The 23,207-nt window shown below is 34.8% G+C and overlaps 2 protein-coding genes and 2 pseudogenes across 3 annotated transcripts; 2 read left to right on the top strand and 2 right to left on the bottom strand.

Moving 5' to 3' along the window:
• Nucleotides 1–292: 292 nt before the first annotated feature.
• On the top strand, nucleotides 293–1,731 carry LOC143628823 (6-phosphogluconate dehydrogenase, decarboxylating 2-like). Its single transcript, XM_077098304.1, has one exon. It carries the CDS (start codon nucleotides 316–318, stop codon nucleotides 1,729–1,731), a length of 1,416 nt encoding a protein of 471 aa, XP_076954419.1. The 5' UTR covers nucleotides 293–315.
• A 2,943-nt stretch (nucleotides 1,732–4,674) lies between these two features.
• On the bottom strand, nucleotides 4,675–5,823 carry LOC143628824 (S-adenosylmethionine decarboxylase proenzyme-like; annotated as a pseudogene).
• Nucleotides 5,824–9,956: 4,133 nt separating this feature from the next.
• LOC143628705 (putative inactive ATP-dependent zinc metalloprotease FTSHI 3, chloroplastic) lies at nucleotides 9,957–13,759 on the top strand (annotated as a pseudogene). The gene is made up of 6 exons (XR_013152806.1): nucleotides 9,957–10,148; nucleotides 11,137–11,231; nucleotides 12,039–12,648; nucleotides 12,728–13,050; nucleotides 13,204–13,501; nucleotides 13,596–13,759. The product of XR_013152806.1 is annotated as a putative inactive ATP-dependent zinc metalloprotease FTSHI 3, chloroplastic (transcript).
• A 3,325-nt stretch (nucleotides 13,760–17,084) lies between these two features.
• On the bottom strand, nucleotides 17,085–19,926 carry LOC143628706 (ubiquitin-conjugating enzyme E2 22-like). The gene is made up of 6 exons (XM_077098213.1): nucleotides 19,858–19,926; nucleotides 18,132–18,276; nucleotides 17,968–18,044; nucleotides 17,771–17,884; nucleotides 17,593–17,696; nucleotides 17,085–17,504 (listed from the first exon to the last, which is right to left on the bottom strand). Exons 1-6 carry the CDS (start codon nucleotides 19,924–19,926, stop codon nucleotides 17,165–17,167), a joined length of 849 nt encoding a protein of 282 aa, XP_076954328.1. The 3' UTR covers nucleotides 17,085–17,164.
• Between the last annotated feature and the right edge of the window lie 3,281 nt (nucleotides 19,927–23,207).

The following is a 23,207-nucleotide window of genomic DNA, read 5'->3' on the forward strand; positions in this document are numbered from 1 at the left end:
AAGTACTCAAATCAGTTTTAACTTATGACACAAAACCCCTTTTAAAAAATTAGTGTAAATTCAAACAGGGCAACCTGTGGGTCGACTCAAACACGGCCAGTTTAGCTAGATGTGTTTGCGGAGATCGACCCGAAACTGGCACGAACACATTTAGCCTAAACCCAACTGCAAATTTCATGTTATGTTCGTGTTGTGCCAGAAATTTACACCCTTTTAGCTATAAGGAAACACTATTTCAACTAAACTTTGTTTTACAGAACAGACATAGCTGATCAACCCAAGCTAACAAGAATCGGGATCGCTGGTCTTGCTGTAATGGGCCAAAACCTGGCCCTAAACATTGCCGAAAAAGGGTTCCCAATTTCCGTCTACAACCGCAGCACATCCAAAGTTGATGAAACCGTTGACCGGGCCCAAAAGGAAGGAAACCTCCCGGTTTTCGGCTTCCATGATCCCGAATCATTCGTCAACTCAATCCAAAAACCGCGAGTGATCATCATGTTGGTCAAAGCCGGGGCACCCGTTGACCAAACAATCAAAACATTATCTCAATACATGGAGAAAGGTGATTGCATTATCGATGGCGGTAACGAGTGGTATGAAAACACCGAGCGGAGAGAAAAAGCCATGTCTGAACTTGGTCTTCTGTACCTCGGGATGGGCGTTTCGGGTGGCGAAGAAGGTGCGAGAAACGGACCGTCCATGATGCCCGGTGGGTCCCTCGAGGCGTACAAGTACATTGAAGACATTGTCCTCAAAGTAGCTGCGCAGGTACCCGACAGTGGCCCGTGTGTGACCTACATCGGTGAAGGCGGTTCAGGCAACTTTGTGAAAATGGTTCATAACGGGATCGAGTACGGTGACATGCAGCTAATATCCGAAGCTTACGACGTGCTTAAATCGGTTGGTAAACTTACAAACGAAGAATTACACAATGTGTTTTCCGAATGGAATAAAGGCGAACTTCAAAGCTTTTTAATTGAAATCACTGCTGACATATTCGGCATCAAGGATGATAAGGGTGACGGTTATTTAGTTGATAAAGTTTTGGATAAAACGGGCATGAAAGGTACGGGTAAATGGACGGTCCAGCAAGCCGCTGACCTGTCAATCGCTGCACCGACCATCGCAGCATCTTTAGACTCACGGTTTCTAAGCGGGCTAAAAGACGAGCGTGTCGAAGCTGCAAAAGTATTCAAATCCAGGGGTTTTGATGATATTTTAGAAAACAAAAAGGTGGAAAAAGAAAAGTTAATTCATGATGTGAGACAAGCTTTATATGCGAGTAAAATATGCAGTTATGCGCAAGGTATGAACTTGATTCGTGCCAAGAGTAACGAAAAGGGGTGGAACTTAGTGCTCGGTGAGTTGGCTAGGATCTGGAAAGGCGGTTGCATCATTCGGGCCATATTCTTGGACCGTATCAAGCAGGCATATGACCGCAACCCAGAACTGGCTAACCTTTTGGTGGACCCTGAGTTTGCTAAAGAAATGATTGACCGACAGTCTGCGTGGAGGAGAGTTGTGTGTTTGGCTATCAATGCAGGGATTAGTACTCCGGGTATGTCTTCTAGTCTTGCTTATTTCGACACTTATAGGCGTGAACGATTGCCTGCAAATTTGGTTCAAGCTCAACGAGATTACTTTGGTGCGCATACTTATGAGAGGACCGATATTCCTGGTTCGTTTCACACCGAGTGGTTCAAACTTGCCAAACAGACAAAGAACTAGATAAATGATAATCTCGTTACTTTGTCGAATTCAGACTATAATAAATCTTGTCTTGTTTTGTGTCGAATGATTCTAAGATTGCGCGTTATATTGTTTTATTCAGAATTTGCGATATGACGTATGTTACTTTCTCAATTTATATATTTTCTCTAATAAAATGTTACATCAATATTTAGTATCAAGTCAAATACTTAATTTGCCGTTAGTTCCTGAGTCTCGTTTAACGCGGGGCGGGGGGGGGGGGGGTGGGTGGGGTGGGGGAAGAAACCTTAATCACACTTATAAAATAAGCTTTGTGTATATCTACATCTTATTGTACAAATATAATAGTCAAAAAGAAAAAAATGCAATATATAAATATACACATATATATATATATATATATATTAAAAATGGAAAACTGGACAAATATGAAAACGGGTTCTGGTCGAAAGAGACCACGAGTTCAATTGTACCCGGTTGCATTCTTCACTCTCTCAGTTGCCTCTTGTTTCTTTTCCTTCATTTGTTGTCCAGCTTGCAAAAAAATTCAAATCAATAGTAAAAATGATAAACAATCCCAAAATTTTATCTGACAATGAATGGTTATATATAATAATTAGTAGTATAAATACTATAAAAAATTTGAAAAATCAACCTGTTGCATCGAGTCTTTGGCGGACTCTGCGGCATTGCTAGCTTTGTCCATCATCTGGTTGCCCTTCTCCTGACACCAAACCAGACTTAATATCAGTGACGGATCTAGAAAATAATTATAAAAGTACATTACGCTATAGTCGAAACAAATATATTGCATCCTGCAATGTATACATGTAAGGGCATGTTCAATAATCAATATGTAAATGACTGTAAGCAAAGAACCATGAGAACCGTAAAATCACTTGTACTTAGTACTAACCAGATACAATGAGAGATAGTGGGTCTCATAGAATTACATAACGGCTCTATATATAGAGAATAATATTAAACCTGAATAATTCTAGATATGATAATTATATAACTGGTCTGATACTCATAGAGAAAAAAAAAGATAAAGTTATACGCCATCAAAGATAAATTTTTAAAAACTAGTTCAATATTAAACAACTATATAGTGCGTGTTTGTATACATACATAGGGTTAGGTTAGAATAAAAACCTACTTGAGTTGTGAAAACTTTAGAAACTCATTATCAACCACATGTTTTTAATTAAAGATTAAATCTTGTGGTCCACAATTAAAGTTAATAAAAAAATGTAAAAGTTTATTAACATTTTCTCTCTCCTGAAAACATATATAAAAATTGGTAAAAAAATAGCAAAACATTTTTTTAATGTTTTCAATGTTTTGTATTAAATGTAACAACACATATTATATGTACAAAAAAAAACAATGTTACATAGGGTTTTCATGAGTTTCACAACTCAAGTAGGTTTTCATTTTATACTTTGCATATATATATATATATATATATATAGGGTAAGGTTAAAATGAAAACCCACTTGAGTTGTAAAAACCCGCGAAAACTCTGTGTAACATCGTTTTTTTTTGTTACATGTAATATATGTTGTAACATTTAATACAAAACATCGAAACATCAAAAAAAAATGTTTTGCTATTTTTTTACTAATTTTTATATATGTTTTTAGGAGAGAGAAAAAGTTATATTTATATATACATTTTTTATTCACTTTAATTGTGGACCACAGTATTTAAACATTAATTAAAAACATGTGGTTGAGAATGGGTTTCTAGAGTTTTCACAACTCAAGTGGGTTTTCATTTTATAATATATATATATATATATATTAGTACTAATACCTCCATTTTGGCCTTAACCTGGCCAGCTTTTTCCCCTGCACTCTGGGAGTTGTTCATTATATAAAATGTAAGATGAAAGTTTATAAGTGACAAATAAATTGTTTTGATCAGAAACTATAAAGGGGGTTGGCCATTATATATAGCTTTTCAGATCAAACTAACCGGTGACGTGCGTGCTTTCTATTTTTAGAAAAACAGTTGCACATTTTCGTCGGTTTGGGAACATTATGGAGACCGAATCTGGATAAAACAAGACCGCAAGTTTGTTAGATCAGAGAGTGATAACAGGAAGAAGTTGGAATGGATTGTTTATAATATTTTTAGAAGCCAAAGTTTCTTTTGAAACTCCTTTGAACAAATTTACTTCTAGTCGAAAGGGTATATAATTAAAAATTATATTTTTAGCAAGAAAAAGGATCAGGGAATTCATTTTATTAAGAATACTTTCAGTTTTGAAGTATTGGCTCAAAGCATAATCTTCAACCCGATGAATCTGTTTCGAGATTCCCAAAAAGTTCCCAAAATGCCTTGTCGCCCGCGTAACCAGTAGGGGTGTTCACGGTTTGGTTTCAAACCGTGAAACCGTGCAAACCGGCCATTGGTTTGGTTTCACGGTTGGATTTTTTCTCTTTTTGGTTGGTCGGTTTCAAAATTCCAAACCTTAACGAACGGTTTGGTTTACGGTTTATATATAAAAACCGACTGTATAAATCCGGACTGTAAGATTAAATATTTATTTATTTATTTATAGTTTATTTTAAACTTTTATTATGCAAAGCGGTGTTCTTATTGTTTGTCCTTATAAGCTTTTAAACTTCTTCTGTGCATTTTTTGGTGTAATATTTGTTTTCTGCACATTTGTATTCTGATTGTTTTGAATCATAAAACATTTTTTTCCTTAACTTCTTTTATGTATTTGACAACTTCTTTTAAACAATTATTCTGCAAAGCACATGGGTCGTGTTTGAGCTCAAATACTCGACCAAAGGCACGCTTTCTGTAAAACACAAAACATCGCAAACTAATAAATACGCAACTCAAATATATCATAAGTCATACACTCAAAAGTTTTCTTGAAATGATCATCAACCAACAAAGAACCAAACATAGATGCAAACATTAACTCAACAACACAACCACAAGACATGAAACCATATACTCTTTACTTCATTTTGCCAACACCTCTTCACTCTTCCTCGTTCTCGGTTTCGCTCCAACCACTATGCAAAGTCGACCGCGGGGACCCACAACCGCTTCCACCCCTCACGAAACCACAATACACCATCGAGCCACACCCTTCGCCCAAAACTTTAAACTTTGTTTCTTCAACATTATAATTGTACCCTTTCACATTAATATTATCACCATCCAAGCTGAGATTTTTCGGCTCATTTGCGTTCACGTGCAAAGCCAACGAGAACTCACTAGGCTGAAAACAAACCAACACCCTTTCAACCAAACCGGTTAAATCCATAGACTTGAAATCATATCCAACCGCTTCAAAGCTCGCATAACTAAACCCGTCTTCTGGAGTCACATGAATGGTGGATATCGCGTCCCCTTCTATAGCATTCATAGAGTACCCACACGGGTCGAAGTCAAAATCACAAATTTTAGATTCCGGAAGTATATTACTAATCCCTGAATCTTCAGTCATCACGGCTGCAGAGTTCGACTCGGACTTGAAAAACACAGATGCATTCTTTTTGCTTAAACCTGTCGTACACATCTCCAGAGTGTAAACGTAATTACAAGATCTCCTGACTCCACTGAAGCGGAGTAAACGTGCCATTTCTGATCCTTGTTCGCACCGTCCACGACATACGCATTACTCCCCAAACCAAGCTTTCCAAAGTGGTTATCCAACACCATTACTTCTTCATTAAAGCTACAGTGAGGAAACACTTGAGCACCCGGAAATATAAAGCTTCCACGCGTATACCTCACAGATTTAACACCAAGACACAATTCACCGGATAATTTAAGTATCGGTGGGATTGAAAGAAGTAACTTGGTGGTGCCACATGTTTTGATTATGATCTTATGCGGATACACAAACAGACTGGACTCGGAAAGAACATATGAATCCAGTGAATCATTCGATAGTGAAGAAACACTAGTGCATTCGGCCGGTGCCAAAAACTCATCAAGTTGGCTCCTGCTTAAAGCGCGCAGACCTCTGCAATTCGGGCCAGGGTTAAAAAACAAAATCTCAAGCCTTTTTTCAAAACCTTCGAATCCAATGGCGGACACTGCAGAAGTCATCTTGAGGACGAAAGGGGAATAAACGAAAAGAAAGACGATCGCAAAATAACAGAATAAACGGTTAATTTTATCTAGAGATTATGCAGCGCGGATAATAAAACTCAGGAGGGCTTGCGGGTGCACTGCAAGAAAACAAGAATATCAAAGTTAAGATAAATCAAGTAACAATTTTATATATAATAACAAAATTGAATGCTAAACGATGAACACGGAGGCTTACGTTAGAGTAAGCAGCAGATTTGAACTTCTCGAGCCCACCATTTGGTCGAACGTCTTCAATTCCATAGCCAAGGGGAGCTTCGTATGATAAGGATTTAGTACTAGAGTTTTTACCAGCTTTTGACTCCATTGAACATTCAGATGTCCTGCATAAAACATATATAGAACAATCAATCTCATTGTTGTTAACACAAGTATATATGAAATAAAGAGTCTGATTACAAAATGCAGCATATAATATAATAACCATCTTTTCCATATGGTCATGTGTAAAAGAAGGTCATGTTAACCTTCTTTTATATTACAGATCCACCTGGTCATATATTACTTCAATTACACACATAAATATATTTATTTGTAACTATAAGTTTATATATTACCAGGTAGGATCTGGTACAAATGAATTAACATACTAAACGTACAAATAACTGAAGTATTCTCTATAATTTTGAACTACAGTAATTACACTACAAAAAAATTTACTCTAATTCAATAATAATAATAATAATAATTACTTAGGTGTTAACATAATTACCTTAGTTATTTGTAGGTTTTCACGTTAAGAGTTGTTTATATTTGATCCTAAGTCCTAACATTATATATGACAATAAGTATCTAAAAAATTAAATAAAAGTTGTACAAATAAAAGCTTAATTTGTTTGGACTCCCCGGTCTATATATAGGTGTTGTAGGACCCAGGAGATCACAATTCAATCAACAATAAAAAATATAACAAAGAAGAACAACAACAACGAGGGATTAACCCGATACACAAACTTTGTTGATCGAATAAGACATGATACAAATGTTTACATCGAGCATCTATTTATAGTTTTTCTTATAGCGGTTAATTCACCTTTGGCGGTTATAACTACCATGGCGGTTATATAACTACCTGTTAGTTATATAACTAACTTTATAACCGCCTAATATTTACATCAAGACCCTCTAACTTACAGATGTTGCATAAAGCACTATATATACTTTGTACTAATTACAAAATTGCTCCGCAACATTTACTCAAACTTGATCACACAATTAAGGCCAACAGGTGTTTACGCTCGATATCCACATCTTTTAAGAGATGTTCAGTTCGAGTTTTTAACGAGCAGGTCTTGAGTTACTCATGATCTAACTTAGCTCATTTACACTAAAAAATTTATATGTACAAGCTAACATTTATGAGCAAGCTTAATTCGTTTTTGTTACGAATATTATGATCGTTCAATATACGAAAAACCTAGACAATCCGCAATATGAAAGCTTCAAATAGTATCAACTCAAAATAATGAACCTTACGGATGAAAAACTAATGAAAAAGAATGATAAATTTGCAATAAGAAAGCTTCAAATGGATCAAAAGCCTGAAACATAAAACAAAAAACATGTTACAAAATGCATAAAACGAATGATAATCAATAGAATGATCAAAAAGCTAAGAATATACGTACCGATTAAATATAATATGGATCAAATCTGGATTAACTAATTGATCAAGGAAACAAAAAATGACGTAGGGTTAATTTTTTAATATATATATAGATACAATTTTAGGGTTTGAGAATATGTGGGTGATAATGAATGTAGGGTTGATTTTATATAAATGCTTAACAAGTACGCTTAATTTGTTGACACGTGTGTGATATTAGGATGTGGAATGACGTGGAGTGTAGTTTTCATGTTATTCAAGGTCCCACAATGTATGTTACATTAGAATATTTATTTTAGTTTAAATATATAGTTATTGTTGTGGGAATGAGTCGAGCCACTATTCAATTCGAATTGATAAAAAACACAAAATGAATTGAGCTTGAGCGATGTCTCTAATAAAACTCGTTTAGTTATCGAGGTTGATCTCTCGAGTCTTGTATGAGAAACTCATTTAGGCTTATTGATTTTATTTTATTTTTTGAATGGTGAATTTATGTTTTTGGAAACTTAAATTCAAGACCTCTTAACCCTTGGTGTTTTAAAAGCTTTGCTTAACAAATGAGTCACCAATCCCATTGGTTAGGCTTATTGATGCTTGTGTATTTTAAGTTTTACATATCTTTGACTTTTATGTATTAATTTTACACTGCACGACCCAGCTCATGCTGAGACCAAACTTTGGCTCGTTTAAGGTATTTGATAACATGGTATTATAGTATTTAGGGTTGATTACTGCACAAACTCGTCTCGAGCTTAGGCTCGTGTAAGGTTTTACTCAAGATATATAAAATCATTAAAACATATTTAACAATCTGATCCAAAGCTTAAAACAACAACTCACAAGCTAAGCTCGGGCCAAGCTGTTTACACCCCTGGTTATTGTATATTATTATCATATATATTTGTAACAAACGTATCAGGTATTCGTAAGTGGATTTTAGGTGATGTGTATGTAGACGTACAAAGATTTTAGTTTGCCTTTTAATAGCTAACTTAGATTTGGATAAGTTCCATACCTAAAACCTAACATATCCTCTATTTTCATTCTCGATTTCTTCACATGTCCTTTGAGATTTCTAGTAGCCAATGTGCATGGTATTTTTGCATCATCTGAATTGTAAGTGGATTTTAGGTGACGTGCATACGTACAAAGATTTGTAAATTGTAATGTATTAGCTATAGCCAGTGTTGCAAAAATCCCGACCAGACACCGATTAAACCCTGATTAATCGCTAATCCTCAGATTAATTTTGATATAATCGGCCAATAAATCGGTCAATGATTAAATCCGGCCAAAATCAGGATTAATCGACTTTTTCTGATGAGGTTTGGACCTAAATCGCGATTTCCGACGAGATTTTGGACAAAATAAGTGGTTTTCGGCAAGATTCCAGCCAATTTATGGCCAAAATATGTTTGTGTATATATAAAACTAAAAATTACATATAAAAATGTGTGCATGTATATATAAAATTAAAAAATATACATTAAAGTCCGATCCGATTTATCCCAATTAATCCTGATTAATCGCTAGTCCCCACCCGCCATCCGACTAGCGATTTTTACAACACTGGCTATATCTAGTGATCAAAATGAATGAGCAGACTTAAAAATGTCTCTTAAACGTTAGACGTTACCATACGACATTGTTCTTAGCTTTTTAAATAAAAATCAAACAGCTTAACTGAACACGCCAACCGTATAGATTATCTTATCTAGAGCACTTATATTGAAGTTCTTATCTCTATCATTGTATTTAACCAAACAAAATAAAGATATCTTAAAATTTTAAAAATTATAACAACACATTTCTTAAAATTTTAAAAATTATAACAACACTCCGCATCTCATTTGCTGATGTGGCTTATTTAGAATGATGGAAAATGAAGTATAACGCATAGTTATATGGATTAAGCAGGGATTTGTATATTTACCTGTTTGAAAATGAAATTAATCCTAGTACAAATAATTAAATATCTTGATTCCAACCTCAAGTCCACCTTTCCAAAGGAAAGGACAAAATACTTATTCTCACACCAGAAATTGCTGAATTTATTTTTTTTAGAAAGACGGCTTTCTTTTGTGTCGGGCCATCGCACTCTCCAATTTGAAGAGTTCTGTTACCCCGCTCCAACCAGACTATGTTGTCTACCCCGGGAAGCAAATACCGCCAACTGCCACCTAATGGCCATTGTACTACCTTAAAAGCATAACTCTCTGGCGTAACACACGGTGAAACAAAAACCCAGGATTCGAACCGAGACCTAACTCAAATTCATCATTTCCAATATCCACCCAAAACGTCTTTGAGAACTCAAACCTTCTGCCACTAGACCAAAAGGATACTCCAAATTTGTTTACTTTAATAATAATAATAATATGATTTGTTTAATTTTTTTAGATAAACTTGTCCGAGTATAAAAGCAACACCTTTCTTGCGGAGCACGCCTCTTACACTCTCCAGCCACCCACCGCACCGCACCGCACCGCCGCCGGCTGCCGGAACCCTAATGGCGATGGCTAACCTTTTCTTGAAACCATTCAATTTAACCACCACCCCAAAACCCACATCACAGTCTTCTCCATTAGCATCTCCATTAGCATCCAAACCCAAAAGATCTTTCCTTTACACCCCACCAACTTCTTGCGTCACAATTCCGGTGTCTCACCGTCGTCTTGTTCCATTGCATGATGCAAAACCAGTTTCTGCACTGTTAAGGTGGTCACTACTATTCATTTCTAGCTACTACTACTACTAATAATAATAATAATAATAATTTAGGGGTGTGTATGGTTCAGTTCGGCTCGGTTTTTGAAATTTTGAAATTGTTTGGTTTTATCATTTGAGGTTGAAAATTTTGGGTCGAAAAAAGAAAAAAAATTTTTTTACCAAAAATAATGAATTTCTAGTAAATTATTTTGCAAATTTTTTAACTAGCAACTCTAGCTTTATACAGGAAGCTCGTTTAGGCTCGTCGAGCCTTGTGTATTAATTTTACATATATTTACATTGCACAACCGAGCTCGAGCTGAGATTTGGCTTGCTTAAGATTTTTTCATAATATATACAAATAATTAAAAAAAACGTATATAAATTAATTAATAAATAATAAACGAGCCGAGCTCTCGTAAGTCAAAACGAGAACTCGGGCTTCGACTTGGCTTGTTTACACCCCTAGTGGTGGCGAGTTGATGCGAATTCGGTGGGTATTGGTTTTGTTTGTTAGGGTACCAGAATCAAAGCCAAAAAACAAATTCGTCAAATTAACATATAAAAAAATTAAAATATTTAGAATGACGTTTGTTAGATGGGTAAAACCCTGGTGTTGGTAAACCCCAAACGCTGAAACCTGGGCGTTGGTAAAACCCAAGCATTTAAGCGGCGAGTCGGCACGACTTCGGTTAGCAAAAAAGGAAAAAGGAAAAATATATATTAACTAACCAACCGGGTGTCGCCAAGTGGGCCAATAAGGTGCTTACGGCACCAAAGCTCACTATTTATATATTAAAATATTAATTGATTATTAAACATTTGGCTAAAATATTTAAGCTATATAGTTATTAAGTTCTTACAAATTAGTTACAAGATAAAAAATGAAAATCTATAAACTCGGTTCTTTCGGTTTCATGAACACCCCTGCTGATAATATTGTGTTCTTAGTTCTTTTTATTAAATTATTATTTGTACAGGAACATGCGGATTTGGGTGGCAAGACGAGTTGGTTCGATTTATCTGGAATTAGTTCACTGTCATTTAGGGATGTAAACCTCAAACTGATGAAAAGGTTAGTCAACTGCACTTTAGTAGTTTCTGCAGAGATAGAATAAAATTTGTGTCTCGGATTATAGAAAAATTAGGTGATCTACACATTTAAGCCTCTAAACGAACCGAACGTTCATGAACCGTGAACAGTTCGGCAGGAAGTTCGTTTATTTAATAAACGATCGAACATGAAGAAATTTTTTTGTTTATTTAGTTAAACGAACGAATATGAACACACGTTTTGTTCGTAAATTTATGGTTGGGAACATCTGTTTATGTTTGTTTGTCTACGTTCGTTTGTTTATGTTTGCTTAATTTTTAATGAACGCATAAGTAGTTATATTTATATAAATATAAACATAAAGGGGACTCGTTTAAATTATATTATATATTTTTATACTTTATACACACGCGCCCGCTTAGTTATGTTTGCCTGTTTGGTCAATTATATTCGTTTACGTTCATGAACTGTTCGTTTAGGTTTTAAACGAATGGACATAAACGAACAAGAACATGGCCGTTTTCTTAATGAACGAACATGAAAACAAAGTTTGTTCGATTATATGTTTCTGTTCGTGTTTGTGTTCGGTTAAAGTTAAATGAACGAACACGAACATGCCCCTGTTCATGTTCGTGCAGGTCGTTTATAGGCATATATACTGTTAACTGCATAATATTACTGATTATTTTGTTTCGATTTTCAACATCCATGAAGTTTCAATGCCAATTGGTGAAAGAAGACAATGTTGCAGAAACCGAAGAGGTAAACAACTTTTTACTTAATTTGTTACTTCATGAGGACTTAATATGATATCTGTTGTCTCTGTAGTCTGAAGTCTATTGCAGGCACGCGGTCTGCAAAGCCAAAGAGTAAGAGAAGTAAGAAGCGGTCACTCAAGACAAAGATATACACTGTTATGGTCGGAGCTTCGTTTTGCACAGTCGTAGCGGTTTTCTCATTAGCTCTTCCAAAGCAAGTAAAGCCACATCATACAGTTGTCCCATACTAGGAACTAGCCCGTGGCGTTCGCGACGGGAGTGTCATACGTGTCCAGTTTGTGGAAAACTCGCGCGTGATCTATTACAACACCAAACTGACAGTCGGCCAAGATGCTGAAACTCCACAAAGTGAAACCAGGCTCAAATGGAAGTTTCATACGAGAAACGTTGGAGACGATAAGCATCAGCTTGTTAAGATGCTTAAAGATCAAGGGATAACATACGGGTCAGACCCGGAACTTATGTCTACTTTAATGAAGAGTTTCTTTTTAAACACGTTACAACTCGCCCCGTATTGGTTAATGTTGGGTGTTCAAGGCTACCAGCTTTATTCTCAACCTAGTATCGGTCGAATGAAAAAAAGAAAACCGAGTAGGAAACAATCTGTAACGTTTGATGACGTTGAAGGTGTCGATTCTGCTAAAGCCGAACTTCTCGAGGTAATTTCAAATTTGGCAAAGTTCAGTATTAACTATTAAATAAATATTAAATATTAATACTGCATATAAACTTTTGTAGATTGTTATGTGCATTAATGAAGATAGCAAATACATGAAACTCGGGGCGAAGTTACCGAGAGGGGTGTTGCTTGCGGGTCCCCCGGGAACTGGAAAAACGTTGTTGGCCCGTGCAGTGGCAGGGGAGGCTGGAGTGTCGTTTTTTTCAATTTCTGCTAGTGAATTAGTTGAGGTTTTTGTCGGTACGGGTGCTGCTCGTGTTAGAGATATTTTCCGAGAAGCAAGAAAACACGCCCCGTCTATTATTTTTATTGATGAGATCGACGCGGTTGGTGGTCAATGTGGAAGAACTTTGAATTGTGAACGTGACCAACGTTAAACCAGGTAGATAATGGTAGTAGCAGCAGCAGTGATAATAATAATAATAATAATAATAATAATAATAATAATAATAATAATAATAATAATAATAATATGTGTCTGTATAAATTATATAATTATATGCAATTTAATGTTTTTATATTTTTGATGTGTAAGCTTTTGACTGAGATGGACGGGTTCGAGAAGGATGTAAGTGTGGTGGTTATAGCTGCAACTAACCGGCCCAAGACACTGGACTCGGCTTTGATGAGACCGGGCCGGTTTTCCAGGAAAGTGCTCGTTGGTGTACCGGACGAAGAAGGTAGAAAGATTTTTGGTTTGTATTTGAGAGATGTCCCAATGAAGGAGGACAAAAATGTCATTTCAAGTATTGTTGCTTCTCGCACCCCGGGATTAGTCGGGGCTGATCTTGAAAACATAGCTCACGAGTCAGTATTACTCGCCGCCCGCAGAGGTTTGTTTGTTTGTTAAACTTAATAATAATAATAATAATAATAATATAATATTAGATTGACTTAAATATTTTTTGTGGTCGGGTGCGGTTTCAGATGGTGATTTTGTGACGCGTGATATTGTTTTTCAAGCTGTCAAGAGGGCAACGAAAAAGATCTATGATGATGATGATAAGGAAACGGAAGCAAGTTTGTTTGGGTCAATGGCGCAAGCACCCGTGCATAATGGGGGTGGAGCCATGGGATTCCGGTTTAATTAACCGGGTAGTAAAGTTTTTTTAGAACATTGTTCATTTCATGCTGGTTTTATAGCAAGTTTGGTTATGGGTATGTTTGGCAAAACTAGCTGTTTGCTGTAGCTTTTTAAATATATTTAGGTGTTTGGTAGAGTAGCTGGAGCTTTTTAGATATATTTAAGTATTTGGCAGAGTAGCTGGAGCTTTTAATAAAACTAATTGGGTGCCAGCGTGGTGCGGCGAAGTGCGCACGCAACCTGAGATCAACGGCATAATCAGTGTCGGTACGTGATTCACTTGATATTAGTGCACGTATAACCCGAATGCAGACGTGTACTTCGTGGAAAGGCAGCAAGCGTGTAATCGTGGTGAAAATCAAGAAACAAAGCTAAAATATACAGTAATTTCAAATAGATAGTTTTTTAAACCAACCTCTTTTGATTTGAAACCATTTCCGACCAGACACCGTTTTAAATCTGAAACATGTTATGACCTGGCCCCTTTCGACCCAAAACCGTACCGACACGAACCGAACTACATTAACCCTTTTTTATCGACTCGTTCTAACCCTAATTTGGTCTTACACATGACCCGAGCTCGTCTGACCCGACTTGTTGCCAATCATAACCGGTAAAGAAGTATATCAATATCATACTCAAATTAAAGAGAATAAAATGCTCTTTTTTATGATGTAATGTGTTTAAAAAAATATTGACGTGTGAAAAAGTTATGGACTTTTAAAGAGTCACAGGGGTAGTTTTGAATAAGGGTAAAATATGTAACTATTATATAAATTAACAAAAGTTGATGAAAGTTTAAGTATCAAAATTGTAAATTCAATTGTATAAGCTTGTAGTTTTTTCTCAAATGATAGTAGTAGTAACGTTTAGAAAAAAAGTTTTTTCTCATAATATAAAAGCTTAAAGCCTATTGAACCAAACAAGACTTTTTTTTTAGGTAGGAGCTTTTTCTTAAAAGCTTGAAGCTCCTAAAAGCTCATTTTCTATGTATGATTCTTTGAAATATATGTTTGTTTGGTTGTGTGAAGATATGTAGTCAAATATAATCTAGAATTCAAGTGATATCATGTTTGGTTGAATAATACAACAATGACGGAATAGCAAAACTCGTTCTTTACGCTTCCTTCAATTTTCACTGGTTGTCCTTTGTATTCATAAATGTCAACATCGTCCTTTTTGTTTAAATACTCTTATCACGTTAGCTCGTTTGGTCTTAACCTAGTTAAATCTGGTCATGGGTATTTTGGTCGTTTTACTCATGAAAAATTATTTATAAACAGACCAGATTTAATAGAAAAATAACCAAAATATCCTTACATAGGGGTAAGCAGAAAACCAAATTAACCAAAAAAACTGAACTGAAGCATTAACCAACTGTTAATTTTTTGTTTTTTTGAAAAACCGAAATTTTGGTTTCTATTCGGTTATCCATTTTTAAAAACCGAAAAAAACCAAACCGAACCGATTGATGATAAAGATTATCAAGATGATGAGGAATGAACTAAACTTTTAAGATAAATAAATAAGATGATGAATGAAGATCGGGACTAGACTTTTAATGCTTTTTAATTTTTAAACTCTTTTTTTTTGAAAGGCTAATTTTTAAACTCTATTTAGCAAATTGTATTCGTATAGTTTCATGTAAAACGTGTCTATTTTTGTTTTTTGAATTCAAAATATATGTGGACTCTGGTACTCTAGCACGTTCTTATACAAGCTTAAAATATGCATTTTCATTTTATTTTTTTGCATTGTCAACACATAATTGAAAAAAAACCGAAAATAACCGAATAGAAACCGAAATTAACCGAAAATCAAAAACTGAAAAACCGAACAACGGTTTGTTCAAATAACCGATTACTTCGGTTTCGGTTTGGGTTTCGCCTAATAACCGAACCGTGCTCAGCCCTACCCTTACGTGCCTTGCACATGACCATATTTAACAAAAAAATTAACTAGATTAGAGTCAAATGACTTGAACAAAAAAGACGATTTCTGGCATTTATGAATGTAAAACGCAACCAATGAAAATTAAAGCAAACGTAAAAGACGAGTTTTGTTATTCTTTCTAAAATAATCAAAGTTCCAGTTTGATGATAGAAAGTCTACAAAATTTAATTCTATTAACCAATAATAATAATTTCAAACATAATTCTTTTAAATTTCAGTTCCTTAATAGGAATATTTTCTTGGGCAAAGTTAAATGCAAGAAACAGAGTGATTGATTGTCACATGTTTCTTTCTGGCTAACTTTCTAATGGTGGTCCCAAAAATATAACATTTTCCTGTCATCTTATCTTTAAAGTTTAAACACAATCATGTATTTGCTGCAAGTCACATATCCTAATAAAACAGAAAATAATCATATAATCTTAAAAAAAAAACTTATGATGAGTTCGTTGACAAAAGGCTGCAACTTGACCATTTTAAAGCCACAAATTATGCTGCATATGTTGAGATTTGTCTAATAATACATCAACAAGCCATTGATTATTGATGACAATTTGTATCAACAAATAATCATGAATAACAATAACTTGATCCTTTCCTAAAGCCACAAATTATGCCACATGCTTTTATTTGTCTTGAATAATATGTATATTAAGATGAAGATCATTGTTCAAATCCTAACGTTCGATATATCATTTAGTGTAATATCAGCAGTGTTGTAAAAATCCCGACGAGGCGTCGATTAATCCCAGATTAATCGTTAGTCCCTACTTCACTGATTAATTTTAGGCTAATCGGTCAATGGTCAAATCCGGCCAAAATCAGGATTAATCGAACTTAATCGGCTTTTTTTTATGAGGTTCTAGCCAATATCGACGGTTTCCAGCGAGATTCCAGCCAAAATCAGTGGTTTGCGGTGAGATTCCAGCAAAAACAACGGTTTCCAACGAGATTCCAGCTAATTGCCGGACAAACTGAAAATTACATATAAAAATGTGTTTACAATAAAACTGAAAATTATACATTAAAGTCCGATCTGATTAATCCCGATTAATCGCTAGTTCCCCATTCCACCACCCGACTAGTGATTTTAACAACACTAAATATAAGTGTAATACAAAAATATAATAACAAATGAACAGTTCCATCCCTTTCTTGAATTGAATTAAAATAAATAATAATAACAAATGAATGGTTCCAATCCCTTTCTTGAAGTTGAAAATAAATGAAAGAAAAAATATAAATTTTTTTATTATTATTTTTTAAAAGTAAATTCTTGGTATCCAACCAACACCTGAAAAGAAATTTGGCTTTTTATGTATTGACACCAAATGGATATTACATTACAAGACCTCAGATTCCATTCCATTCCATTCCATTCCATTCCATTCAAAGTCACTAAAACTCAACCTGTTTCAACAAACTTTAACCAAATATGACAAAAAAACAAACAAAAACATCACAATCTTTTCAAGCTCTTCTTTCTAGCATCAATCTTCTTTTTATCTTGACCTTTCACCAGCCCGTCGCCGTTATTACTCACCGCTGCAGGCGGTGCAGCTGCAGCAGCAGCAGAACCGCTACTAACCTCAACCACCGAGTTCAGTGCGGCGGTTGTCGGGCCGCCAGTCGCCCATTTCATAGTATTCAATGAAGGAGCCAAAGGCGTAGGCTGCGCCGTGGTTTTCGAGTCAACGATACAAACCGATGTGTTTGACTGGTCAACGGTAGTTGATTCAGATCGAGCTCCGGACTTAAACTTCGGTTTTGGCTTCAAAGCATGAATTCCAGTATATAGCCTGTGATCAATATCATGAAACCATATAACTAAATATTCACATAATATATAATCCAGTTGGTATTTTTTATTAATAATAAATAACTAACCTAGCATGCCTAGCATACTCTTCATAGTTTTCAAGCAGCATTTTACCGGCTTGCTCGTTTAATGCAGATTCTGGAAACGGCTCAATTAACAAGCATCTGACTACCTGCGCAACCAGTAACACGTTGATCACGAATTCGCAATAAATTTTTATTCGAAAACAAAGTTCTGGAAATTTACAATTAGCACATGGCGTAAGCCGAGAGTCGGGTTCCAATCCCTTTTTAATGTGTTGACGCATATTTCACCGTTTGATGCAATGTTCGGGTGGAAGATTTTGGTCAAAAAAATAACCTATAAATGGAAAAACAAAGAAAATATATAAGGTAAAGGTTTCAAATTTGACGTAGAAAATAAATAACAAAGATTTGACAAACCTTTAGGGGGTGAGTGGGGAAATCGCGAGATAGGATTAATTTCATGCGAAAAACACCGTTTTCATATGGAGTTCCAGCTGCAGAACAAAACAATTATATAAATATTTGTAACATATGCATACATGCAAACACACATATAAGCTAATAATAATTATAATAAGCACCTGGGCCTTCTATATCAGCATATATTGTTGAAAAATCATCATCGTTCACGCCTACTTTGATTCCTTCGGGTGGTGTTTCATCAAGATTCTTTAATTCCCTAGCAAGTTGCTTGATTACATTTGGAGGAAGATTCTCATTGGCAGCCTGCAACGGTTGCAAAGTATAAACACGAAAGATGTAAGCTTGAACAAAAAAGATTCATTTGTGTTAATGTTTCAATCTTGGTATCAAATAAACAAGTATAAACAATATACAAATAAAAGGAATAAAATAAAATAAAAAAGATGTGGGAGAATGAACATACCATTTATCACAAAGAAGATTCAAGACTGGAAATCAAGCAATGACACGAGTGAATCGTCAATGAAACCAAGTAACCTGTTAAGATGACAAATCATTTCAAAAGTTATCAACTTAATATGCATCGCATTGAAAAAATTCTAGCTTTCTATACCCAATATATTCAACATCAATCAAAAGATCCCAAAGTAACAAATCTGATCACCGACATTCAACTCTAAATTGGTAGGTTTAAAAATCTAAACTTTATCAGCCAATTCTCTCCGATCTTCGTTAAGTTCATGATGACGAAAAAAGAAAGATTTTGATTGTTCACTAAAAGCAAGATCTCTCTTGATTCGATATTTATAAAAAACAAACAAAACAAAACAAAAAAACAAAACTAACCCAACAATTTGAAACCCTAGAATCCAAGAAACTACACACAGACAATGCACTTGCAAAGAATTTAACCAATCAAGCCCGAATTCTTGAAATCAAAGACTCCATCAACGATTAACCTAATCTAATCTTTTACCAAAAAAAAGGAAAAAAACCCTAATCAAAGAACAATTACTGTTACAAATAAAATCTAAAAACAAAAAACCACATGATCTGATAAATTGTTAAAAAACTGAACTTTATGAGCCAATTCATTCTTTTTTACATTTCATAATCCTAATAATAAAAAGGATTTTAATCGTTCAATAACAACCATATCATCTTCATAAAAAACAAGATCTTGATCTGATTACATAAACCCTAACCCAAGAACTTGAAACCATAAAAATTTAAAAAATAAATAAATAACCTACACACAGACAATGCAATTGCAGCAAATTTGCCCAAATTCTTGAAATCAAAGATTTTGTAACAATTAACCAAACCCTATTCTTTTACCACAAAATGAAAGAAACCCTAATCAAAGATTCAAACTTTATTACAAATTAAACCTAAAAACAACAAGCCTGATCTGATTAAAAAAAACCCTAACCCAATAATTTGGAACCCTAAAATCCAAAAAAATAAAAAAAATAAGAAAAAATAAAAAAAAAATTACACATAGACAAGGCATTTGCAGCAAATTTACCCAAATTCTTGAAATCAAATATTTTGTCTAACAATCAACCAAACCCTAATCTTTTACCACAAAATGAAAGAAAACCCTAACAAAGATCAAACTTTATTACAAATTAAACCTAAAAACAACAAACCTGATCTGATTAAAAAAAACCCTAACCCAATAATTTGAAACCCTAAAATCCACCCAAAAAATAAAACACAGACAATGCAATTGCAGCAAATTTACCCAATCAAGCCCTAATTCTTGAAATCAACAAAGATTTTGTCTAACAATTAACCTAACCCTAATCTTCTACCACAAAATGAAAGAAACCCAATCAAAGATTCAAACTTTATTGCAAATGAAGCCTAGAAACAACAAACCTGAATAGTCAAGTCAAACGCCGTCGTTCTGTGGTTCTTCAAAACATAAGCCTTGTAAGTTGTTGCCATGGGCATAGATATATACAAGATGAACAAGAGTTTACCGTTGTGGGTTCTAAAGAAAGCTTTCAATTTGGTACTTTAAGTTATGATTATTTACAAATAACATCCATTATATCATCTCGGTGTAAATAGTGGCGGGTTAACCTTAACACACTTAAAAGCATGTCGTGTTTTCGGGTCAACGAGTTTTATATTCATTTCCCAATATGAGTGAGCCAGTTGGCCTAGTTGTAGCCCCGTCACCCATGACTTTCTTCACAGGAGGTCGTGGATTTGAGTCTCGCTTGAAGCAATTTGTTTCGGGTTAAGTCAACGGTTATTTTACTTGTCGGTTTCCTACTTTGTGTGTGGGTTGAGTAATCGCGTTCCGTTCTTCTGGAAGAAGGATGATTCATTTGTCAGGTGATCCCAAGTGTCGGGCTTTTGTTGTTAAAAAAGTTATTTGGTTACAATTCAATTACGGTGATTCTTATAAAGCATCTTTATTTTAATTTGTGTAATTTTAATTGTTTTAGTGTATTTATCTCTCGTTACAAATTAATAAACCTGGGTTTATATATTTAGCTCGAAGTTAAAGTAAGAGAATGAGATTGATGAATCGCCAGTTAAAACTAATAAGATAAAATTGTTGTAGTGAGGAATAAATAAATTTATATAAAAGGGAATTTTATTTCACTTTTAAAAGTTAATAGTTATAATAAAAGTTAAAAATCAAAAAATTTTAGTACTTTTCATCTAAAAAATCAAAAGTTAGAAGTCATTTTCTATGCGCGTCATGTTTGGGGTGACCTATTTAAGAAAATGGGTCATGTCATCTGACTCAAAACCTGTTTTTTTTCATGTTATATAAGGAATTGCCGCATCTACTTATTTATATGGAGAGATTTTGTTGTTTTTGGATAGTTTGGGACTAAAGTGGAACTTTTGTTTATTATTTTCGTCGGTACAAAGCCAAAAAAAGAAAGTATCAATGTCAATCACAGCTTGCTTTTGTTTATTGGTTTTATTATATTTGCAATTATTAAAGGCTTGATAAAATACAAAATAAAATCGCATTAATAGATACACTTTGCTCAGTTTCAAATCATCGAATATTTTATTCATATTAAATCTTATATTAAAAGGAGTAAATATTGTTTGGTTTATTAATTAGTTTGTCGATTTCATAATCTTGTCAATTCATGATAAAACCAAAATAAATAAACAGAAACAAAAACGGACGGTTTAATTTTATAATTTCGTCGGTTTTGTATGTAAATAAAACCCGAAAAAATCAAAATGAACTGAATCATAGTTTTTTATTTAGAATTTTAAGTAATTTTTTTTTATTTAGGGCTAAATTCATTATTTTTAGACAACTTTTTTTTCATTTTAAACTTTTCAAGCTCAAATGGCAAAAACAAGCCTAAACCAGAAACCGAAACTGGCCGATTTTTTCAAAAAGTGAAAAAACCGACATTTCAGTTACCGGTTCAATTTTAGCTCAAAACCAAACCGACCTGATCCGACTTTGCACACCCCAAACTGGCTTGACCCTACACACCCCTAATCAAATGGTGTTTTTAGTAATCATTGTGAAATGTTTGGTTACTGTCCTATTACCTGTTAATGGTAGCCTGGTTGGTTGATAATATAATATGAATGTTTAACCAACAATTAGAACACGATAAAATAATGCGTTTAATTTAAAAAATTATTATTTTCTTTGTGGTAAATGAATAAAATAGTAAATGAATTCCAAACACAACTTTATCATCATGATGATAACTTTGATTCTTTGTATACTTTATTATTATATTTATATTTATTAACGAATTCTAGATTTCAGATTAACAAAAAAAATTGTAATAACTAATAACCCGGTTTTTGTTAAAAAAACTTATGAACTCTAATTTTATCGTTTAATGGAATAGATTAATACATTAGGTGATGGGAGTGGTTTCGGGAAGGGGTTGTTCGGGGTGAGTTTTGCGTCAGTATTGTGAGGTGTGGAATGATGTTTTGAGTCGGTCCCGTACGCTACGTTAGAGAGTTCTGCTCTCGTAGTGGCACAACGACTGTCAAGTAACAGTCGACGGTATGGTTTCCCGGGGGAACGCCCAAGCCAAACTCTGAAGCCAGCGTGGACCCGGTTAAGACAACACAGTCTGCTAAAGTTGGGCATCAGGCCTCTCTAAATTTAGAGAGCTCGGTAGCCTAAATTCAAGAAAGCCGAAGTACTGGCGAAGTGTAGCATTTGTGTTGTGCATTTAAACTTGCAACAAACATCACAAACACTAATATCTCACTAATAAGGGTACTCAGGGCATCACTCAATTACTACATTGGTTTCATCAACTTGTTCGCCAATAGCGGCGCAATCGGCTCAATTTGTGAAACCGACAAACAATTTCGGATTAGTGAAACTGATTATGAAAGCAAAGAAGATTGCTTGGTGTGGCACTCGGGTAGTTTTGTGCATGCCACCACCCCTAGTGCATCGGTTAGTTGTGAAACCGATGATACAAGATTAATTGTCACGCATCTTGCTCGCTTTCTGTCATAGCATCCTAATAGTCATATTATGTTTAGTTGGTATATTTGTTGCACGTGACTAATGCTGTTGAGATCGGATCAGATCGGGATTCTATTCACCGGCCGCCTGGCCCAGCTCTCTGTAGATCGTTGGGCTCCTAGAAAACCGGTTGGTTTGAACCGGTTCACCGGTCCGACCAGGAAACAGGACCAACTGAACCGGTTTATTATAAAAAAATATTTTTTAAATTATTTTTTTCAGCCTTAGTCGTCGTTTTTGGGAGAAAAGTTGTTCGGACCGGTCCGACCGGTTGAACCGGTGAACTGGTTGCCCGTCCGTTTCGCTGTTTGATCCGGTTATGAAAATAGCGAGCGTGAGCAAAGTGCAGACAGGTCTTACCCGCAAAACCCGACACAACACAGACTCGGTTAATGGTATTCTCAGGATCCGAATCAATTCAGGTCTCGCAGGTCTTATCCGGTTTATGCTCACCTCTATAACCTATATATATATGAGCAAATGGGTCCTACCCGTCATACCTGACTTGGATTTGGTTAATGATAAAAACCAACCTTTTTGCAATATAACCGGTTTCAAATCTCGTGGGTCTAAACCCGTTTATGCTAACTATATTTGTCAAAAGTTTTTTAAATGTTTTATTAAAAATACCAATTTATTCGATTCAGAAAGCAGGGGCATTAGATTCTTGGTTTTTCCCATCTTGCAAATGCAATTAAATCCCAAAAGATTTATAAAAATTCAATCTTTTTCA

The sequence above is a fragment of the Bidens hawaiensis genome, unplaced genomic scaffold, assembly GCF_021521415.1.
Source record: "Bidens hawaiensis isolate Kalapana, Puna unplaced genomic scaffold, B.hawaiensis_p1.1 tig00005061_1, whole genome shotgun sequence".
Lineage (NCBI taxonomy): Eukaryota > Viridiplantae > Streptophyta > Magnoliopsida > Asterales > Asteraceae > Bidens > Bidens hawaiensis.